Genomic DNA, 21,459 nt, shown 5'->3' with positions numbered 1-21,459 from the left:
TCTATTTGTTATGGGTATAAGAATAAACAAATTTTGGTGAAAAACTTTAAAAGTTGAGTTTGAAACACAGAGTATAAGAATTCACAGTTCTTAAATCAGAGGACCCAACATGCTCGTAAGTCAGAGACTTCCCTCCCTTTCCTCCATAAATACTTAGTGAACATATGGAAGTCCAGGCACTTTTCAGTAAGCTCAGTAAACCCTAAGTCCCTACTTTTGGGCTTGAAATTCAGAATATATGAGTCGATAGATCAGCTGTGGCAGGAATTTGAAAGTATGTTTCCATAAAGCAATACCAAGAACTAGGCCAAAGATAAAACTAAGGTTCCCAAACCTGTTTCTGTAGTTGACTGTGTTTATTTATCAGATTACACTGGTAATTTTCTTATCAAGATAATGAAGTGTTTCAACATGAGTTTTTCATCAAAGAGGTACTGGTCAATATAAAAGTGTGTGTTACTCTGCACTGCCTTCAACTACTCAAAACTCTGCTTATACAATGGATTTAGCCAACCTGGGCTCAATGTGTGTTATGAAAAATTAAATCAAACTGACTTTGTCCTAAATGCTTCTAATATGCTACCACAGAAGAATATGATGTTGGTACAAGATGATATTTTATGTCAAAGTAAGTACTTGTTGCTCAGTCTCCATTTGCAAAGAACAAACCTTCATCGTGTCTTCAGTAATGAAATACAGTAAAAATTTGATATCCTCATGGAATTCAAATTGGAAACCATGGTCTTCTGAACACCATATGTAAGCCACCTTAAGTATATATAAGTGTATATTTATGTGTGCATGTGTGAGTGTGTGAATCTAAGAAACAAAATCACATTTTCTAAGGTCCTAGACATCTCATGAGAATTTTTGGTCTGAAGCAAAACAAAGAAACAAACAAAAACACACAAAAAATAAAATTAATAGCAATAACAGCAAACAGAATCCATGTTCTATCAAGGCAAATACTTTTGTTGGTTTTGTCTGCTATGTCCCCAGTGCCTCAAACAGTGCAGAGGAATCAACAGGTGTATTATAAATATTTGCTGAATGAATGAATGAAAACTATTCCTGAATGTGCATGTCCAAGATTGTTCTCAGTGCTTTCCATTCATTATCTCATTGAATCATTACAACTTTAGAAAATAGGCATTATCATAATCCCCATTTATAGAGAAGGACACTAAGGCACAGAATGGTTAAGCGCAGAATCATATCGCTTGCCATGGTACAGTAGGGATAATACATATAAACTCTAAATATGAAAATCAAAGCTTGGAGAAAAAAAAAATCACCACTATACTCTTCTCCCTCCAAAAAAAGTAAACTATCTAACTGGAATTTAAAATTTTGTACTGTATTTTTGGAGGGACATGAGACCTCTGAACAAATCTAAACAACATGTTTTAACATCAACTAAAACTTGTTAAATTCAAATCAAGATTGAGGACCTACTATGCATTTAGCTGATCTAGTACCTCATGAGTAAAACAGAAGTATGTGTCATAATCCTTGTCCTATATAACCTTTACATATCTTTACCTGAATCAAACACTGTATATTTTTAAATTAAGTGAATTAAAAAAAAAAAAAACCAACTATATTTTCCGGAAAGCATTTCACTGCATGTTATGTATTTCTATTCCAGGAAGCAAATCTAAGGCAAATCAAAACAGTTTACCTGGTTCAGTAAGTAAAGAATCTTTGTAAGAATATGCAAACATCTTCTTGGATTGATGGGTGTTTCATTGAATATACGAGCCTGTGGGACAAAAAAAATTGTTATACAGAGTATATTTTCTATCATTTCTATCACAGATTACAAAAAATCAATTTTAATCAAATAAACTATATATTTTGATCACAATATCCAAATAATGTTAATTGCTTACAGTTATCAATTTATCACAGTATATGATACATTATTACACACGGTCTTGACTTTCTATTCCATACTAACTCTTTCCCTTAGACCTAGTACTTCAACTGTATGCGCTTTATGTGTTAAGTAAGAATCACAGTATTTACTCACAGCATTTAAATACAATTAGTTTAATGTCTGCAACTTCCTTCAGTAACCTTGTACTATACACCTCTTTGGCATTTTATTTAAAATTATCAACATGCGGGAGAGTCTACATGTTTTTGCATTTCCATAAGCTCTAGACCCTCTGAGGATAAGTAACCATCTTTTTTCTCCCTCATGTCTGTATTCTCCGAAAACATTACTGCATTCCTCAATTCTTATTTTGGGTCACCCTATTCCAGGGACTCTCTGACCACCATTCTAAAATAGAATAGAAAAGAAAGAACACAGAATACTTCCAAGTCATACCTCCTGTAAGACAGCACTCTTCTCCAGATGCCGAAAAGGATTGGAGCCACTACCTATGTTATAAACAAAAAAATGTCTTTAAGAACTGTCCTAGACCAATTTATGTCTACAGGTTATTGAATGCTTGGGATAGCTCACCTAAGTGGAGTGACCACTTGGATATCAAAGTGAGAATCCTTACAAATACACATACAAATTGAATAAAATCATTCCGATTCTGGGACTAGCTGACTTTGCTAGCCATTGGAGATCTTGTACTTCTCTTTTGCAGGATCCCTGCCCCAAATGAGTGCCCTCTTCCCCCGTCCTCTTTTCACATGAATGTGACAAGTGTATGTCACGGGCACACAGCTAAGATGGATGAGATGGTGGCTGGGCCCTTTGGATCTCCCCAAAGGCAAGCACTATCTTACATGTTTCCAACAATTACTGCGAGGCAAAAAAGAGTTCAGTAAAGAACCCTATCATATCAAGCTGGAAGAGGCCATGGAGATTTCCTAAAACCAAATCTCGACTACACCATGGGAGAGCAGCACCAAACACTGGGGGGTTTTGGTTTGGGAGTTTGGAGGGGGTTGTTTTCAGGTGGCTTGGCATCTTCCCCTTTTGCTCTGGACCAAGGACGGGTATCAAGAACGCACTCACTTCTGGATGCCTCAGCATTAAATGACCTTGTACCACGGGACAGTCTGAACCCCCTGGGGGGCGGAAGACTGGAAGGTACAAGGCACTTCCAAGTTCGTACACACACGTACACACACTGTCCCGTCGAGCCCAGACCCGCTACGGGCCTACCACGACCAGCGCCCCCCGCTCTCACACGCGCGCACCCACTCCCTCGGCCACGCGCCGCGGGCCCGCCTCCTCAGCGGACAGCCCACCCCCCCGCGAGCGCGGCGGAGGCGGCTCCGAGGGGCTGCGCCCTGGGGAGGGGGCGGGAGCGGGGGGCGGGGCCGCCGAGCCGCCGGACGCGGCGCGCGGGCGCGGGGCGGGAGCGCGCGACCCGAGGGGAGGCTCCGGCGCCCGGGGGAGGGGCTAGGGGCAGGCCCCAGGCTGCGGCAGAGCGGAGCCGGGCGGAGGGAGGGGCGGGCTCCAACTCCGGCCCCCTGGCACACCGGCGCCCACGCCTTCGGGTCCGCGGCCCCCGAGAGCAGGTGTCGGCGGGCGGGGAAGGGGCCCCAGCGGCTGAGGGTGGGCGTCAGAAGCCCAGCGCGTACCAGACTCCTCGTCCTTCTTGTCGAATTTTTTAATCATCTTGGACGACTTCCCAGCGCCCAGACCCACCGCAACCGTCCCAGGCGCCGCAGCCGGCGAGCGGAAGAGACTGCAGGAAGGCCGGCCCCGTGCTCTGGCGCCGGTTGGGTCGCCGTCCCGTCACTCGGGGAGAAGGCCCGCCCTCCCCCGGCTGTCGCGGCCGCTCTGGTCCCCTGGGGACGCGGCCACGCCCTCTCCTCCTCCCCCAGCCGGGCGGAGGCGGGGCCAGGGGCTGGGGCCCCTGGGCTGCGTCCGGGCCCCTGCAGCGACAGGTTGGAGCTGGGGGCTGGCCCTGGCCCGGAGCGGGCAGAATGCGACTTTATTAGGTTGGCACGCCCTGGGAGGTGACTTCTGCAGTCCCCTTAGTCTCTGGAGACCGAGGCGGGAGGCCCGGAGGGTTTGTTTTCACTTGACGACAGTGGCGTTTTTGATTACCCACTGCTGGGCCCTTCCATTGCGGAACATGCTCCCCCCTGGCACAGTTCTGATGGGTTTCTCTTCCAGGAGCGAAGAAAGGGTTAGTGGTTCCCAAATCATCTTGGAAGTCGGCGGGTCATTCCCTGACTTTGCAACTGCAACAAAGCACAGGGCGCCTTGGTGAATGTGGATTTCCAGAAGATTTAGGACACTCAATGTGAGGCAGGAAGGAGACCCGCTTGGAGAGACCAAGAAAGTTTACTCTTAGCAAGAGGGTAAATTTTAGACCATGGACTACCATGCCCAACCTTCTTTGTAGTTGTGGATTCCTTCCCTTCATCAAAACCCTGTTTAAAATACTGCCAGTTTGGAGACTTCCCTGTTTCATCCCACCCCTTTCAAATGATCCCACCTGCAACCCTATGAACACTTAGACAACTCAGTAGGGTGTACTCACTGGTACATTCATTCATATTCCTCTTAGCCTTTTCCTAAAATGTAGGTGGTGTTCCGTTTTCCTGTCTGAGCGTGTACCTAAGAAACTGTTTCTGCCTTTGGCTTCAGGGTCCTCACTTTATCCAGATTCTCTTTCAACCTCTGCCTGTTCGTGGAAGTTTCCAATCTGGGCTCTTCTTGCTTCCATCCCTCCGCACTTCTTTGATGTATTATGTCTTGTAAATACCCCGTGAATCTGTTTCCTTATTCCTACTGCTATCACCTTAATTCAGTTCCTATCATCTGTCTCTTGGATGGCCTCCTAATCACTTCCCAACCAATTATGGCCCCCATCCAAACCATTCTCTACCTAATCTTTCTTTATTTAGATGCCCAGCAAACTGGTAAGGAGACTGACTATTGGCAGAAGGAGGGTTGGCTAGCAGTCTCTTTTGCTTGAAGTGGAGACATTGTTTCAACTTCATAGCCCCCATTGTCTTTGTTTAGGGAAAGCATCACAAGGGGCCCTTTGGATACATAAGGGAGTAGGGTACTCACTTTTCTTAGGGGAAACTGTAAAGTCACCAGAGATCTCCTAGTTGCTATAGACAGAGATATTATGTGTTCTATTTAGAAATGTAAATTGGGTAGATCCTTAAAGATTCATGCCCTTGAGAAAGAGAAATTCTAATCTAGACTAGATTCTAGATTCCAGAGAAATTATTTCCCCCAGTATTGACTTAAACCAAACTGCTGATATCCTACGCACAATATCATTTAAGATGTAACTCCACCTTTACTTAATGTGCTATTAACTGTTATGTTCATCATACCTTGCTTATAAAGCTCAAACCTTACCTTGGTGGAGGGGTGGAATTTCCCTTGAAGGAAATAAACATCCCTACTTATTATTATAGAACTGGGGGGGGAAAAACAGTCTTGGAGCTTGGTAAGTGTTCAACACTTACAGTTGCCCCATAAATGTTAAATGAATGATAATGTGTAAGGAGCATTTTCATTGCATTCTCTTCTGTAAAACCTTATCACAAACCCCTTCTACGCCGTGTACGCCTCGATCCCAAAGAAACTCATGAACCTCAGACTTATCCTTTGGTCCTTCTAGAATAGTTTTCCACAAAGTCTGATGTGCAAAATACAAGGTGGTTTTAGATGATACATAGATAAATATTTTAAATTTTAATTATTATAAATTCGACTAAATTTATATTGGGAAAAAATGTAACTATTATATCGTATGATACAGTATTAAGAAAGGAACAACAACAACAAAAAAAAGTTTTAAAGAAAAACACCAAGTAACAGGGCAAATAATACACCAATACGGCTAAAACTATCAAAGTGGTAGGCGATGTAGTTTGGGAAACACTAGGCTAGAGCTTTCCTGAAATTTGAGAGTTTAAAAAAAAAAAAGAAATTTGAGGTTTTAACAGGGTCCAAAGCCTAGTATCACTCAGGCCTCTTAACAATTCTTAGCATCTATGCTACAAGGAAAAATAGTTTCCAGAACTTCCATGAGAGAGGTTGATTTGCCCTTATCTCTTGTCCCCAAAAGATTGTGCCTCCTGCCCACATCTGAGATCTATAAACCTTTGCTTTAAAAGAAAGAAGCTTACCATCTTTCCTCATATCTCTTTTACAGACTGAAGAAAAGTTGAGCTGGGGATACATTTGTTTCTGTTTCCTCAAAGCATAGACCTTTAAATACTTCCCTTCGCTCTTGAAATCATTGTCGGTGGAAAACCTTAAGAAAGAAAGCTCATTTAATAGATCCTAGGGCAGGGCATTAATGGAAGCACTCACTACATTCCAATTCTGGGAGAGAAGAAAGGACAGTCACTAGAGAATGCTCATTGGTATGGAGTGGGAGTATTGCTCAACAGGAGGGATACTTCTAGAACCCAGCATTGTAAATCTGTGAAGGAACTCTAAAATGTCTTCTTGGTTGCCTGGGTGGCTCAGTCAGTTAAGCATCTGCCTTAGGCTCAGGTCATGATCCCAGGGTCCTGGGATCCAGCCCCATGTTGGGCTCTCTGCTCAGTGGGGAGCCTGCTTCTCCCTCTCCTTCTGCCATTCCCCACCCGACCCCACTTGGGCTCTCTGGCTCTCTCTGTCAAATAAATCAATAAAATCTTTTTAAAATGAAAATTTAAAATATTTAAAAAGTAAAAATAAAATAAAGGATCTTCTCTCCTCCCCAAATTAAATGTGGGTTGCTCCTGTACCTGGTTTCAAATGAAATCTCCTAGCATATTGTTCCTAAGCCACAGCTCTTTACATGCACTGGGGGAAAATACTGTTCTGTTTCCTCTCATAGCTCTTTGAGTACTTCTTTTCACTCTTGAAAATCATTCTCAGTGAAAAACCTTAGTTTTGCATTACTGTCTCTTTTCATTAGGAAATAAATGAGGTTGGGGGTCATGTAGGAAAGCTGTCTTATTATGCAGTTCTATATATTTCCTACAATCGAAAAGCTTTCGTTAAATTGTGATGAAAAAAGATAGTAACATGAATAAGGACATGATAGGGAAGAAAATGAGTACAAGAGCTGGGACTACACCTAAACCACTGTTCTCGCTTGGATGTAGGATCCTCCGACAGGGTCACAGGAAAGGTTGGTTTCAGTCCAGATCGTAACTTTTTTTCCTGAGACATCAAGGGTAGGCAGAAGTTCTCAGCGGGCTTGGGCCGATGACCTTCCTGCAGCAGAGGAAAGAAGAGTAAGTGATGGAGTAAGCTGAGCCCTTGAGACTGGACTGATTTCCTGGACTCGGCTTTAATTCCTCTAAAATGATGCAAAAAACCTGCCAGAGAGGGAAGTGGGGACTGAAACCAAAAGAAAAGGAGGCAGCTCCCTGAGTGGGCTACTACAGTAGCCCCCTCTTGTCCACAGAAGATACATTCTAACACTCCCAGGGGATGCCTGAAATCATAAATAGTACCGAGCTCTCCAGACACACTATATTTTTTCCTATATGTACATACCTATGATAAAGTTTAACTTCTAAATTAGGCACAGTAAGAGATTACTAACAATAACCAATAAAATAGGATAATGATATTGTATTAAAAGTTAGGTAAATGGTGTCTCTTTCTCACTCAAAATAATATACTACACTGACCCCTTTCCTTCTTGTGATGATGTGAGATGGTAACATGTGCCTACATGATGAGATCCAGGGAGGTGAATGACATAGGCATGGTGACTTAGCGTTAGGCTACTGCTGAAGGAGGAACAGCTGCTTCTGGCCCCAGGTTGACTCTGGATAACTGAAACCACAGAGACTGTAGATAAGAGGTGGGGGTGGAAACTACCGTACCCATTTGTTTTGTTGCCAGATGACACGTCCAAAGCTTGATCAGGGTCTTGAGTCATTGGCTGGACTTGCCCAGTGGCCCTTGGAAGTGAATGGCAGAGGACTTTACCCAGTTTTGAGAAGGATTCAATTAGTGAATCACTTAGGAAACCAAGCATTTGGTAATACATTGGGAAAGAAATCCATTGGACTCTACCTTCCTTTCTCAAAGATGACTGCCTCATTCACATTTCATTCTCTGTCTGCAGTGAAAAGGTCATGAAATGGGGTGTTTTGTGAGGTAATCATTTCACCGTTACTAAAGGTCATAGAATCAAAGACTTTAAGAAAAGATCTTAAAGGTCATCCAGTCTAACCATTCATCTGACCCTCTTATCCCCTCTACAGTATCACTATCAAGTGGTCAATCTTCCTGTACCAAACGACTCAACCCATTTCCTCTTTGCTCAGCTGCTGGCTGCCCCCCCAACCTTCTACCGTGTAGCCCAAACAGAACAAATCTAGAGTCTCTTCTGCAGGGTCCTTAAAGAATTTGAAGAGATCCATCACATTCCTCCTAAGCTCCTTCTCCTCTCTTAGGCTCAACATTGCCCCTATTTTGAACTTTTTTTCATGTGATCTGGCTTTCGGCTCTCTATTCTCCTGATTTTTCCTGTAACTCACTTGAGAAAGCTACTGTTTAGATTCTTCCTAATGTGTGGCAATCTGAAATGAAAACAACATGCTAGTAACAGCAGGACACATCCCATCACCCTGCTAAAGTCTCTATTCCAATGTCATCACCTCTTCTGAGAGTCTCGTCTAACTACACTATCTAGAATTGCCCCTCACACCCATCGTGCTCCATTCCCTTATCCTGCTTTGTCATGGCACCTAGCACATTCCACAGTATCTGTGTGATTGTTGACTTGCTTCTGGTCTGTCTGCCTCCCTGGAATTAAACTTCACTGAGCCAGACTTTGGTGTACCCACCCCTACTGCACATAACAGTGCCCGGCACAGAGTAGGTGCTCAATAAACACTTGCCAAGTCAATGAAAGAATAAATGAATGACCAGACTGATTAAATGATACACACTGAGCTGTTTCCCCCAGAATTTTAAAGCCTCTTAAAAAAAAAAAAAAAAACCTTCCTGTTGAATCATGTCTTTTAAATTCTGTACTCCTCCTCTTTAAGCTCTTCCAGTTTTGAAGAACTTCTAAGTTACCTTAACAAATAGAGGTTTTACTCTAAGAGCTGATGGGCCTAGGATCTAAGACTTAGCTAACAATCTGGCCACAAAAAGAACAGAATCATTACCAGAACTGGACCTCATGCCAGAAAAACAGGAGAGGAAAAGTATTTGGAATCCAGGCCGGCACTCGCTAAGGACAACCACAGCATGAGTTGGTGTATCTCATCTCTGCCCCGTCATTAGCTTGTCTCCTACTTTCTTCCTGTCTGCTTCCTTCTCTCTCTACCATGTTCGCTCCCTGCCTTTATTTTGTATCCTTCTTCTCCTTGTAGCTTCCACTTACTCATTTCTATTTCCCTAGAACTTTGTCCTGTGCCTCCTCTACTTTCATGGTCCCACACACTCCTCTTCGTCCTGGTTTAACTTCTTTTTTTTCTTTAGTGGCCTCTCTCTACCTATCCTTTCAGCTTTTCATTCCCACTGCCTTCATCTTCCCCTTCCCCAACTCAGATGCCTGGAAGCAGGAATCTGATCGCTGTGAGGGATTTTTGGTTGTTGATAGGTTGGTGGGCTTTGGTGTTGGTTTGATTGTTGGTCTTGGGGTGATTGTTTGTTTGTTTTCACTTGGGGATACCACTCTGCACCACCAATCAGCTTATGAATTGTGCTTCCCGGGGTCTGGGGTCCTCCTCAGGTCCCGGCTAGCTGTACAAGGGCATCCTTTTCTTCATGAATGGTGGTAGGGCCATTTCACTTAGAAGGGGCTGTGAGGAAAGCCATCCTGGTGACAGACATGCCGGCTCCATTCTTCGATTTGCCTGCTGGAACTCACCCTTTTCTTATATACGTGCGTAGGCATAGCAAAAGAATGCTTATATGATCTTAGGCTCGCTAAAGGCTGTCACATTTGTCTAACAAGGAAAAGGGATGTTGCAGCATGAATATGAAAGAAGCATTCTAGATATTGGCCTTCTTCTTGGACTTGTCCCAGAGAGCCTGAGGAATTACCATGGATTCAGTCCTTGACAATCAGTGCCTTAACTCTGTAGCATAATTTGCCCATGGATATGATCAGGTCCTGCATGTGATCTGGAAGGCTCAGAAAGTGCCAACTGTTGGCAGAAAGCTCTTCTTACTTGGAGCAACACAATAGTCTTGTAGTTCCTTTTCTACCTGGAGTAGGACAATCCTGGGCCAGCATGCGTTCCTCTCTCGGTGTACATTACCCACAACCACTGAGAATGCACCACTGAGTTGATGCTCAAAGGACACAAATTCTGAACCCCAAGACACCATAGGCAATGAATTCATTAATGAACTCACGTTCGGCATGTATCATTGCATATTGGCAATTTACCCTCTGTTTGGAGAGGAAGCTTTTACTGCCATTCATCCGGGCACTAAGGAAACACAGACCTCAAATTCACCACATTGTATCACAAGGGTCTGTCTTGGGTAATTTCTGTGATAATTAGCTTCTTTTGTTTGCACTTTCACTTACTTCATTCAATTTCTTCTTGTTGTATTAGGCCTGCTCTCAAGGCTGTCAAGATCTTTTCTTAGATCCTGATTCCTACATATCTTTTAAATTCATTTTCTTCACTTCCTCTGCTATTGATTTAGTTCAATTCTTCAGCAACTCTCACCTTGACTGTTGTAGTAACATCACAACTGATCTGATTTGTATCCCTTCCACAGTGAACACATCTTTCTCTCAAACTCCAAACACAGTCTTTCTAAAGTGCCAATTTGATTATACCTTTTACATCCCCCCATTGACTCTTTCCCATCTCCGTAAATGCACCTCACTTTCTTGGGTCTTCATGCCTCTGCCTTTCCTTCTGATGGGGATATTCTCCCCTTCTTTTGTCAGGGGGCACCTCCTCTGTAAAACCTCCCTGATTACTCCCTTCCCCCCAACAAAGACACAGAGCTCTACTCTACATTAGTGCTATATCTCGCATATTCTATTATCCATATATCCTGGTGTATTAATAATAACTTTTATATTTCTCATGTATTGATCAGTGTCTCCTACTAGGCTCCAAGTTCCTTCCAGATAGAATATATTCTGAAAGCATCTTTATATTTTAGTTCTTTGTTTTGTTTATGTTGAGCAATTGTTTACTGGATTGAGCATGAACTTCTGTAGTGTAGAACAGAGTCCCAAATGTCTGGCTGCCATGATAGTGAATTCTCCGCCCTGTTCCTCTCCATTTCTTCTGACACCTGAAAGCAATGGGTGTAAAGCATAACCCTCTACCCATTTCCCATTTAGTTATTTCTATTCCTTATTCGTCATTTCCTGATTTATCCTTTACTGCTTTATACTCAACTGGAAAGCCAATGACTGTTTTACCTGGTTAATTACAAACTAAATGTCTTTGGCCAAGGAGGAACAATTTCTAATTAGGACCATGCAATGACGTTGCACAATGACACAAGCTTGTGTAGTTCTGAGTCTTTCCCAGGCTCTCCAGGCTCGTATGTGTGTGTGTGTGTGTGTGTGTGTGTGTGTGTGTGTGTGTGTGTGTGTATACTACGTAGCAAGGAATAAGAAGGAAGAAGCTGGCTCCTGAGTACCATCTTCCATGTTAATTTAACTCCCTTCTTCAAGCTAGCTCCCAGTTCCTGGGGGTCCTTCCTGAAGGTGCCAGGATGCTTCTCCAGGTGCCATTACCTTGAGCAGCAACTCCTTGGAGAAGTATTTTGGGGCCATGTCCTTTCCTTCTTGGTCAATTGGGCAGGGAAGTGGGTTGTTGGTCATAATCAGTAAGGTCTTATCCTGGTCATACTCCGCTACTTTCAACATGAAGCTTCTGATTTTCTCATTTCGAGCCAGGAATTTCTGCACGGCAGTGGGCTTCAAAGGCTCATAGTACTTTGCCTGAGTGACACAGAGGTTTCCAGAGAGACAAAGGGATTAGATCAAGAGAAGATTCACCAATCAACTGGCTAGTCTTCTGCCTCTGTGGGGGAGGGACAGAGGCTGCACATGGGTGGGACAAATCTGCTCTGAAATGTGTTTTACAGAAAATATCTGAAGCTACCCGTCCCTCTCTGCCCTCAGAGCAGCCCCCCACAAATAGTCTAAGGGATGAGGAAATGAATTGGAAAAGTTTCCACATAAACGGAGTGAGACGATTTAGTTCTCCTGGAAAAGTGTCACATCTGGCTGAACCCAGTGGGGCAAACGATAAGTTTCCATGTTAAACCTAAATGGTCTTTTCTACAACTCTCTCCGAGGCAAATGGAGAAATTGCCATACACCAAAGCTCCTTCCTTGTTCAGGGAGACCAACACAGCCCCCTCCTGCATCTTCCCACACACCAACATTTCTCCACAAGCACAACCTTATAAAGGAAAAGCAGTCACAAAAGAAAGCATGTCATTTAAGATGTGGTGCGAGAAGGGGCTGTCCCACAAAATTTGCTTTTCTGTCTGTAGGGAGGAGGCAAAGGACTGGAGAGGGAAAGAATCAAATACCTCCTGATTAGAAATAGGTTTTCTCAACTTAAAGATCAATCAGCTGCTGGGCACCTGGGTGGCTCAGTCGGTTGGGTCTCTGACACTTGAGTTTGACTTGGGTCATGATCTCAATGATCTCAGGTCATGAGATTGAGCCCTGTATTGGGCTCCATGCTAGGTAGGGAGATTGCTTGGGATTCTCTCTCTCCCTTTCCCTCTGCCACTCCACTCCCACCCTACCTCTGCACGTGCATGCTTGTGCAATCTGAAAAAAAAAGAAATCGGCTGTAGGGACCACCCTCTTCCCAGGTCCTCCCTGGTCCCTCACCATCACCATATACTCAGCATAGCGTCCTAAGACAGGTCTGCTTCCCTGTGCCAGGAGACTGTGCAGTCATAGAAGCTGGTGGCACCATGCCTAGACTTTACTGTTAGGGTTGTTGTTGGGGGGCAGTGAATCCTTTATCACTTACCAAATTTGGATGGACTGTGTAAAGCTGAAGATTCTTCAGAACAAATTTTGATGGCCCAACGGGATCACAAATCTAGAGACAATAATTGAAACAGCGGTTTCAAGTTGCACAGAGCCTAAACAATACTCACCTGCATCTAACTAAAAACTAGTCTCTCGTATGAATTAAGCGAGGAGAACATGTCCTTCAGGATTTGTACCCCGGAATTCTGGAATGCAGGCCACAGCAAGGAGAGCTACGTTCTGAAGCATCCCCCACAGGAAAGCTTGTCCGTGGACATGTGGACCCACTTTACGGACGTCAGGTAAAGCTGTGAGGGGGGGAAGTAGGTAAGGGCAGCATCAAAGTTCAGATGAGACAAACCACTCCAAGGCATCACATCTCTTCCTTCTGCCCTTTCCATTTCTATAGGAAATCAGGTAAAAATCAACACAGAGGACACCCTCTAGGGAGAAAAGCAAGTTATAAAAGGTAATCACCTCAGGGTTGTAGTGGAAGGGAGCCCCAGGGACCACTGCCTGCCAAGATGGAAGTAGACACACGGAGGAAGGGAGAGACAATGGTGCATTTTGCTTTTTTTTTTTTTTTCTATAGTATGTGATTCTTTTGGAAATGTTGCCAAAAAATAACTGAATGCCAGTAATATTTCTGTCTACCACTTGGCATTTTTCCGCTGGTGGATGTGCTGGTGATTGGCAGACTGGTAGAGTGTCATGTCTTGGTTGTACAGTTGCTGGGCCTCCCGCCTCTCCTTCACTGACCCTGCCTGGCCTCTAGTTCAGCCCTAGGTCACCTAGAGATGAGTCAAAGGCATGAGGGCACGAGGAGAGAAAAGCTCTGAGTTACTTTGGGCTTAGAATAATCAGAAATCAAAAAAAAGAGGAGCGGGCACAATCCTGTATTTGGATTAGCATTTCCAAAGATTGCCATGCCCCCAAGGGGGTGATATGGTAAGATGGGGTGCAGAGGAAAGGGAACATGTGCTGAAAGGTGAGGAAAGCATGAACGTGAATGGAAAAGAGGGAAGAAATAAGGATGGGACAGAACATTGCCATGAGGGGAGGTGTTGTGCTCCTGGAGGAAAATGCCAGGGACTGGCAATGACCAGGGGCTGTTGGGGGGAGAGACCAGGAAGACTATCAGAGCCACGCCATGCAGTCCATGAGGAACAATGGGAAGAAATAAATCCAAAGATGCAAAGATTTCATTTTATTACCCTTTTGGAAAACTGAAGTCTCTTTGTTCAAAGCAAAGATACATTATAAACAATCTGCTTCACAGATATGATATATATATTTAGAATCATAGAAGTCTCAGAAAAATTTTGAGAGAACTATGTGAAAATTTTTCTTTTGTAGGGTTTGTGTGTGTGTTGTGTTTTTGTTTTTGTTTTTTGTTGTTGTTGTTTTGAGAAGGGAAGGGTGGGGAGGAGCACAGGGAGAGGGAAAGACAGAGAATCTTCAGCAGGCTCCACACACATCATGGAGGCCCACACAGGGCTCAATCTCATGACCATGAGACAAAAATCCAGAGTCAGACACTTAACTTACTGAGCTACCCAGGTGCCCCAATAGTTTGTTTTTGTTTTGTTTTGTTTTTTTAATTTTAGGGGAGAGAAAGTCTCTGAGGAAAATGCTTTTACTCTTAAATGTTTCCAAATTAGTCTACAGTGGTTGACCAAAACCACAACAGTGTCCTAAGTGGAATATGTTTTTGGTTTTATGTTGAATTACACTATCCTGGCTGGTAAAATAAAATTGGCCTGGAAAATTCACTTGCATATGAAGAAATCTTGGGAAGCAACTGAGCTACCCAATGGGGTTTTGCAGCAAGAGGTGGCCATAAAGTCTAGCCAAGTTGGGTTTCTTTCTTTCTTTCTTTCTTTTTTTTGAAGATTTTATTTATTTATTTGATAGACAGAGATCACAAGTAGGCAAAGAGGGGGAAGCAGGCTCCCCACTGAGCAGAGAACCCAATGTGGGGCTCAATCCCAGGACTCTGGGATCATGACCTGAGCCGAAGGCAAAGGCTTTAACCCACTGAGCCACCCAGGTGCCCTGCCAAGTTGGGTTTCTAAGATAGGATTATGGTCCCTGGCTTCTAGCCCTGATTAGTTGCTGATATGTCCCTGTCTCTTTTCTAAATCTCTCTTTCCCTTTCATAAAATCAGGATAAATTAACCTTGCTCTCTATATAAATATTAACCCCTTTTTCCTTTTCAACAGTAAGTTTGTGAACCCAACTTATAAAGTACTCTCTTTCCTCTAATGCTCCTTCTTACCTCATCATTATCAACCACTGTTGCTTTCTCAAGTTTAACTGAGATGGTTCTTGGAAGGCTTGATTTGTGTTGTTGAAACCTGAAAAAGAAGCAGAATATCTGATTATATTTTCTTACTCTGAGGCCTGGTCTTTGGCCCATTCTCAATCTCCGTCGACAGAGTTTGGGAGCCTGACTTAGAAGAGCCCAATTTGGAGATTCAAATTAAAACCACATTGAGATACCACCTTACACCAGTTAGAATAGCCAGAATTAGCAAGACAGGAAACAACATGTGTTGGAGAGGATGTGGAGAAAGGGGAACCCTCTTACACTGTTGGTGGGAAAGCAAGTTGGTACAGCCACTTTGGAGAACAGTGTGGAGATTCCTCAAGAAATTAAAAATAGATCTTCCCTATGACCCTGCAATTGCGCTACTGGGTATTTACCCCAAAGATACAGATGTAGTGAAAAGAAGAGCCATCTGTACTCCAATGTTTATAGCAGCAATGGCCACGGTTGCCAAACTGAGGAATGAACCAGGATGCCCTTCAATGGATGAATGGATAAGGAAGATGTGGTCTATATACATTATGGAGTATTATGCCTCCATCAGAAAAGATGAATACCTAACTTTTCTAGCAACATGGATGGGACTGGAAGAGAGTATGCTGAATGAAATAAGTCAAGCAGAGAGAGTCAATTATCATATGGTTTCATTTATTTGTGGAGCATAACAAATAACATGGAAGACATGGGGTGATGGAGAGGAGAAGGGAGTTGAGGGAAATTGGAAGGGGAGGTGAACCATGAGAGACTATGGACTCTGAAAAACAATCTGAGGGTTTTGAAGGGGCGGGGGTGGGAGGTTGGGCGAACTAGGTGATGTGTATTAGGGAGGGCACATATTGCATGGAGCACTGGGTGTGGTGCAAAAACAATGAATAATGTTACACTGAAAAGAAATAAAAAAATTTAAAAAAAAAAGAGCCCAATTTGGGTGATCACTAATTGAATATGTATGTATAGTAAAGAATAGGATTTTTTATCCAGCCTGCATGCTGGGAGAAAACAAAACTTCGGTTTGAAGAATTAAGCAAGTGGGACCTCTTGGAGACATGATGATACCTGGTAAGTTGAATTCTTCTAAAGTAGTGATTTTAGATAACTTAAGGAAGTGCTCTGGGTGGACTTCTTAAGGACATTCTTTTGGGCAACTAGACTTTCCAAATACCCTTAAAGACCACCTACTGTTTTGAATGCCTACCCACCTACTCTTCTTCTTTTTTTTTTTTAAGATCTTATTTATTTATTTGACAGAGAGAAATCACAAGTAGTCGGAGAGGCAGGCAGAGAGAGAGAGAGGGAAGCAGGCTCCCTGCTGAGCAGAGAGCCCAATTCGGGACTCGATCCCAGGACCCTGAGATCATGACCCAAGCCAAAGGCAGCGGCAACCCACTGAGCCACCCAGGCGCCCCTACCTGCCTACTCTTCTCTGGAGGGAAATGACTGTACCTTTGTCAGTAACTGATTCCATGAGAAGGGATATTATTAGTGGGAGTTCACAACCAAATTTCCAATTCCTTTTTTTTTTTTAATATGGAACACTTCACAAATTTTCATGTCATCCTTATGCAGGGGCCATGCTAATCTTCTCTGTATTTCCATTTTTAGTATATGTGCTGATGACATGAGCACAAATTTTCAATTCTTAATGACCATGCTTGGATTACTGGCTCCCATCTTGTACCTAACCATAGCTAGGTTTCTCTATCAAGGACTAAGGTGGTAAAAATCATCAATGGCAAATATCCTCACACTCTGTTCTTTCTCTTACTTTCTGATCCCCTACCCAGATACCAATTCCTTTTGGAGAAAAGAGGGGGACACAGACATTGCAATATTTAGTAAGAAACTATTTTAGATCCCTCACTAATTCTACTAAACCCATTTAGTGCCTAAACATAGTGAAAGATGCTCATCAGTAAGATTGGGTTAATGATTAAAATAAATGGCCTGTTTCCTCCTTGGAGATAGTTCCTATTTGGGTAATAAACTAGCTTATATTAAGTAGGAGCTTGGATCTACCTGAAGTACACCTTGCTCCTCTAAAAAATGAGGGTGGCAGTGCAAGGACCAAACTAAGAAAAGTAGAAATAGCCAGGCTATGTATGTAGGTGGCAGGTCAACTGCTGTAGGATGGTACAAATCATCCCAAATCCAGTATCAAGTCCCACCCAAGCATGGATCACTTCCGTCTGTTGCTGCCTATGAACTTCATCACTAACTCAGGCCAGAGGTCTTAAAAATAGTGTCAAGTGGAGAAGGTGACACATTGTGAATAAACCAAAATAAATTCATCCCCACTTAACTTCTTAACACTTTTGATGTGTCCTACTACCTTAAGCAATCTTATAATAATACACTATAATCTTTATTATAGCACTTCTCAAAATGCTTCTTTATTATTTCAAAGGCAACACAGGATCCTAGATGCTCTTTTTTAAGGCCAATTTAAGGCTCTAATAGAGCCATGGGAAGAACTGTTCCTTTAATCCAGCAGTGTCACCAAGGATAGTCTGGCACTTTCTTTTTGCTAATGCTACTCTAGTTGCTGCATGAAACACAGACCAAGACCTGGGTTTTGACCTGAGAGCAACTGGTCAATTAGAACATTTTTAATGAGAGTCTATTCTGGAACTAGACCTGTTCAAAGAGATCTGGACTACAAGTCACGTTTGTATAAAACGGTATTTATAATTTAGTGAGGTAAACAAAACTACACACTTGGCATATCTCTTTTGGTCCATTGCTTTTCACCACTCAGTGGGCCAGTCCAAGGCAAGTATACACCCAGAGACAGAAATTCAGTGCCTCCAAAGAGTCCACGTTCTGGAGGGGCTCAATTCAATCCATTCCTTCCTTCGGACACATCATGTGCCCAGCCCCGTTCTTGATCCTACGAGGGAAACGAGAGAAGACTGGTAGGTGCTGTTGTGAATGCAGAAAATGCACAAGACATGATGACCTTTGTCCTCAAGAACTTGGGTGGTAGATGGTGGGGTGGGAGGGGTGGGGGTGGGGAGAGGAAGTGACCTCTAAATGTGAAATAAGAATGACAAATGCATGCTAATATATGTCTCCTGGGCCCTTGATTTCCTCATCTGTAAAAATGGAGAGAGCTAACCAAATGATTTAAAGATAACACTCTAACTCCTTTAGACAGCAGTAAAATTTCCCTATATTAAGAACTGAAATAAAATTGACTCACGGGTCAATTGTGGGAGCAAATTGGAGAACAATGATGCTTTCATTTATCTCCCCTTTCAATACAACTGTGCTTCCATATGTCAGGTCTGGGAAGCTAGGAAAAGTGTGTGTATATGTTGGTATGGGGAGAGGGTGGCAGGGAATTGCTACATTTTTTTTTATATAGACAATTTAAAATGGAAGCTAAAAGTTGATGATGTGCAAGCCACCTTTTAGAGAAAAAAGGTCAGTGAGGCTTAGAGGGACATTTCCTAAAGGATGTGTGGAGCCTGAGCTATGGGCCAATGAGAAGGTGTGTGATGTCACTCACCTGATAGGTGTTTGTCATTGCTGTTCAAAGTAGCAAGACATAAAAGTGGATATAAGTGGGATGGATCGAATTATGGAGGTCTTGGCAATTAAGTAGAACTTTGATAGGCCTATCAGCCCAAGCCACTATAAAGCCCATGGATTTGGAGGAAAGCTTGTGTTCGTGTTGACAGTGTCAATAAGTAATTGTTTAAGGTTTATATCGAGTTCGATTGTCTAGACAGAAACCCTAAAGACAGTTGTCTGGAGTTTATGATTAGACTGAGATTAAATCTGAACGTTCCCTCAAGGGGAATAGACTAATGAGCTTTTCACCCTTTTCTCACCTTTAGCTTACTGGAAGTGAGTCCAATTCATGTGTATATTGAAACTACAATAAGTAGAAGCCATCAAACTGGGAGGTACAAATCTTGGGCTACTCTTCTGTAACCCAGGGTGGAAAAAACAAAATCACACAAACACAAAAACCACATCTGAAACAGAGAGGGAAAGATCTGGTGTACAATACCTTGAAGGACATCAGGAAACCCTATTTCCTTGAGGAAAGGGAGATTCCTCGGCACTGAAACTTTCCATTTTGAAAGTGCCTTATTCTTTTCTTGATTCTGGAGGAGACACAGAATCTGTGATGAGTCGGCAATCTAGAATGCTGAGGTGTTCTGTGTTGGAGGCAGCACAAAGACATGCTTAAACAAGATCTGCTCCCATCTGTTCCAATTTGTTTTTCCAACCTATGACTTCCCTATATACACCCTGACCTTGTCACCATATTTTAATCAACCTCTACTTTAGCCAGTGTTTTTACCCTATTCCTCAAATACAGAAATCTTTCTCTCTTATTCCCCATACTTATAAGGCTCTCTCCACCTCTTCATTTGAATCCTCTTCTTTCTTTATGTTAGTACTGAAGTCTGTCCTCTTCAGAGAAGACTTCCCAGATCAATCCAATCCCAAATTCTAGCCCGCGGGCATTATGTGTGTGTGTGTGTGTGTGTGTACAATTCTATAGTTCTACCTGTATTTTTCTTCTGTGCAGATACTGTTTTCCTCCTAGGCAGTAAACATCTTCAGAGTGATATGTGAATTTTACATGCATTTGTCCCCCCCCCCCCCCACAGTGTTTTGTGTATTAGGATTCAAAAATCAGTATTTGTTTGTTTCAGTATATTTCCTGACTGCTTATAATGGGTTAAGCACCATATGAGGCAATGGGAACCAAACACAGATCAGGCATAATCCTTGACCTCAAGGACCACACAGTTTAGCCAGGAAGAGAGACAAAAAAAGAGTTCAATGCAACACATTGCAATGCCCAGATCAGAGATCAGTTTGGGATGCTGTCAGATCAAAGAGGAAGAACACTAAATCCCGGGACATTTGGGACTAACAGCTAAACTGAGCCTAGAAAGGTGAGTACGAGTGAAACACGTGAAGAGAAGACAAAAATGGGCTTTTGAGAAACAGGCAGCAAATAAGCAAAAACATAACAAGTTAGTGCAGCCTCTTTGGAGAACAGTGTGGAGATTCCTCAAGAAATTAAAAATAGAACTTCCCTATGACCCTGCTATTGCACTCCTGGGTATTTACCCCAAAGATACAGATGTAGTGAAAAGAAGGGCCATCTGTACCCCAATGTTTATAACAGCAATGGCCACGGTCGCCAAACTGTGGAAAGAACCAAGATGCCCTTCAACGGACAAAAGTATAAGGAAAATGTAGTCCATATACACTATGGAGTATTATGCCTCCATCAGAAAGGACGAATACCCAACTTTTGTAGCAACATGGACGGGACTGGAAGAGATTATGCTGAGTGAAATAAGTCAAGCAGAGAGAGTCAATTATCATATGGTTTCACTTATTTGTGGAGCATAACAAATAGCATGGAGGATATGGGGAGATAGAGAGAAGGGAGTTGGGGGAAATTGGAAGGGGAGGTGAACCATGAGAGACTATGGACTCTAAAAAACAATCTGAGGGTTTTGAAGGGGCGGGGGGTGGGAGGTCGGGGTACCAGGTGGTGGGTATTATAGAGGGCACGGATTGCATGGAGCACGGGGTGTGGTGCAAAAATAATGAATACTGTTATGCTGAAAATAAAAAATTAAACAAACAAACAAACAAACAAAACAGAACAAAGCATGGTTTATGTAGGGGAAATGCAAATAGCTTATGCCTAGAACATAAGATTTAACAAAAAGGGAGAAAAGAGATGAAACTGGGGAGGAAGCCCGGGTCCAAATCCTGGAGTGTAGTCCCTGACAGAAACACACATGTTCTTCTATGAGTAATAAAGACCTATTGAGGGATTTTAAGTCAGGAGAGATATTAAACAATACATATTTTAGAAATATGAAAATGGTGACAAGGATGCCTAAGTGGCTCAGTGGGTTAAGCCTCTGCCTTGGGCTCAGGTCATGATCTCAGTGTCCTTGGATCGAGCCCCGCATCAGGCACTCTGCTCAGCAGGGAGCCTGCTTCCTCCTCTCTTTCTGCCTGCCTCTCTGTCTACTTGTGATCTGTCAAATAAATTTTAAAAATCTTAAAAAAAAAAAAAAAAAAGAAAAGAAAATGGTGAGAGTATGAATTATAGATTAGAAAGACAGAGAGGCCTTTGAGAAGCCTATGGTACTAAGGAAGGAATGAGAAAATGTAAGAGTCAGTTTGTGCTATCCACCTCTGTCTCCTCACCCTGGATGACCTATTCAAAGATGGCCAACCAGATTCTC

The 21,459-nt window shown here is 42.9% G+C and overlaps 2 protein-coding genes and 1 non-coding gene across 4 annotated transcripts in view; all 3 read right to left on the bottom strand.

The window, feature by feature from the left end:
- COPG2 (COPI coat complex subunit gamma 2) overlaps positions 1-3,652 on the bottom strand; it is a 116,076-nt gene extending 112,424 nt beyond the window's left edge. For both annotated transcript variants that reach the window (XM_032305225.1, XM_032305226.1), the window contains exons 1-3: positions 3,553-3,652; positions 2,336-2,388; positions 1,682-1,762 (exon numbers count right to left, since the gene is read on the bottom strand). In XM_032305225.1, the coding sequence (XP_032161116.1) occupies positions 1,682-1,762; positions 2,336-2,388; positions 3,553-3,589 (171 nt within the window). In that variant the 5' untranslated portion in view covers positions 3,590-3,652. The remainder of the gene's footprint in view (positions 1-1,681; positions 1,763-2,335; positions 2,389-3,552) is intronic.
- Positions 3,653-3,771: 119 nt separating this feature from the next.
- Positions 3,772-19,338, bottom strand: TSGA13 (testis specific 13). The gene is made up of 8 exons (XM_032305232.1): positions 19,239-19,338; positions 17,939-18,110; positions 15,173-15,251; positions 12,892-12,963; positions 11,631-11,837; positions 7,020-7,159; positions 6,076-6,203; positions 3,772-4,161 (listed from the first exon to the last, which is right to left on the bottom strand). Exons 2-8 carry the CDS (start codon positions 17,959-17,961, stop codon positions 3,995-3,997), a joined length of 816 nt encoding a protein of 271 aa, XP_032161123.1. The 5' UTR covers positions 17,962-18,110; positions 19,239-19,338; the 3' UTR covers positions 3,772-3,994.
- LOC116569728 lies at positions 16,745-16,849 on the bottom strand. Its single transcript, XR_004277159.1, has one exon. It is a non-coding gene; the product is annotated as a U6 spliceosomal RNA (small nuclear RNA).
- Positions 19,339-21,459: the final 2,121 nt, after the last annotated feature.

Source organism: Mustela erminea, chromosome 11, assembly GCF_009829155.1.
Source record: "Mustela erminea isolate mMusErm1 chromosome 11, mMusErm1.Pri, whole genome shotgun sequence".
Taxonomy (NCBI): Eukaryota; Metazoa; Chordata; class Mammalia; order Carnivora; family Mustelidae; genus Mustela; species Mustela erminea.
The sequence above is the reverse complement of the archived record's forward strand: the minus strand, read 5'-3'. Positions and strand labels throughout refer to the sequence as shown.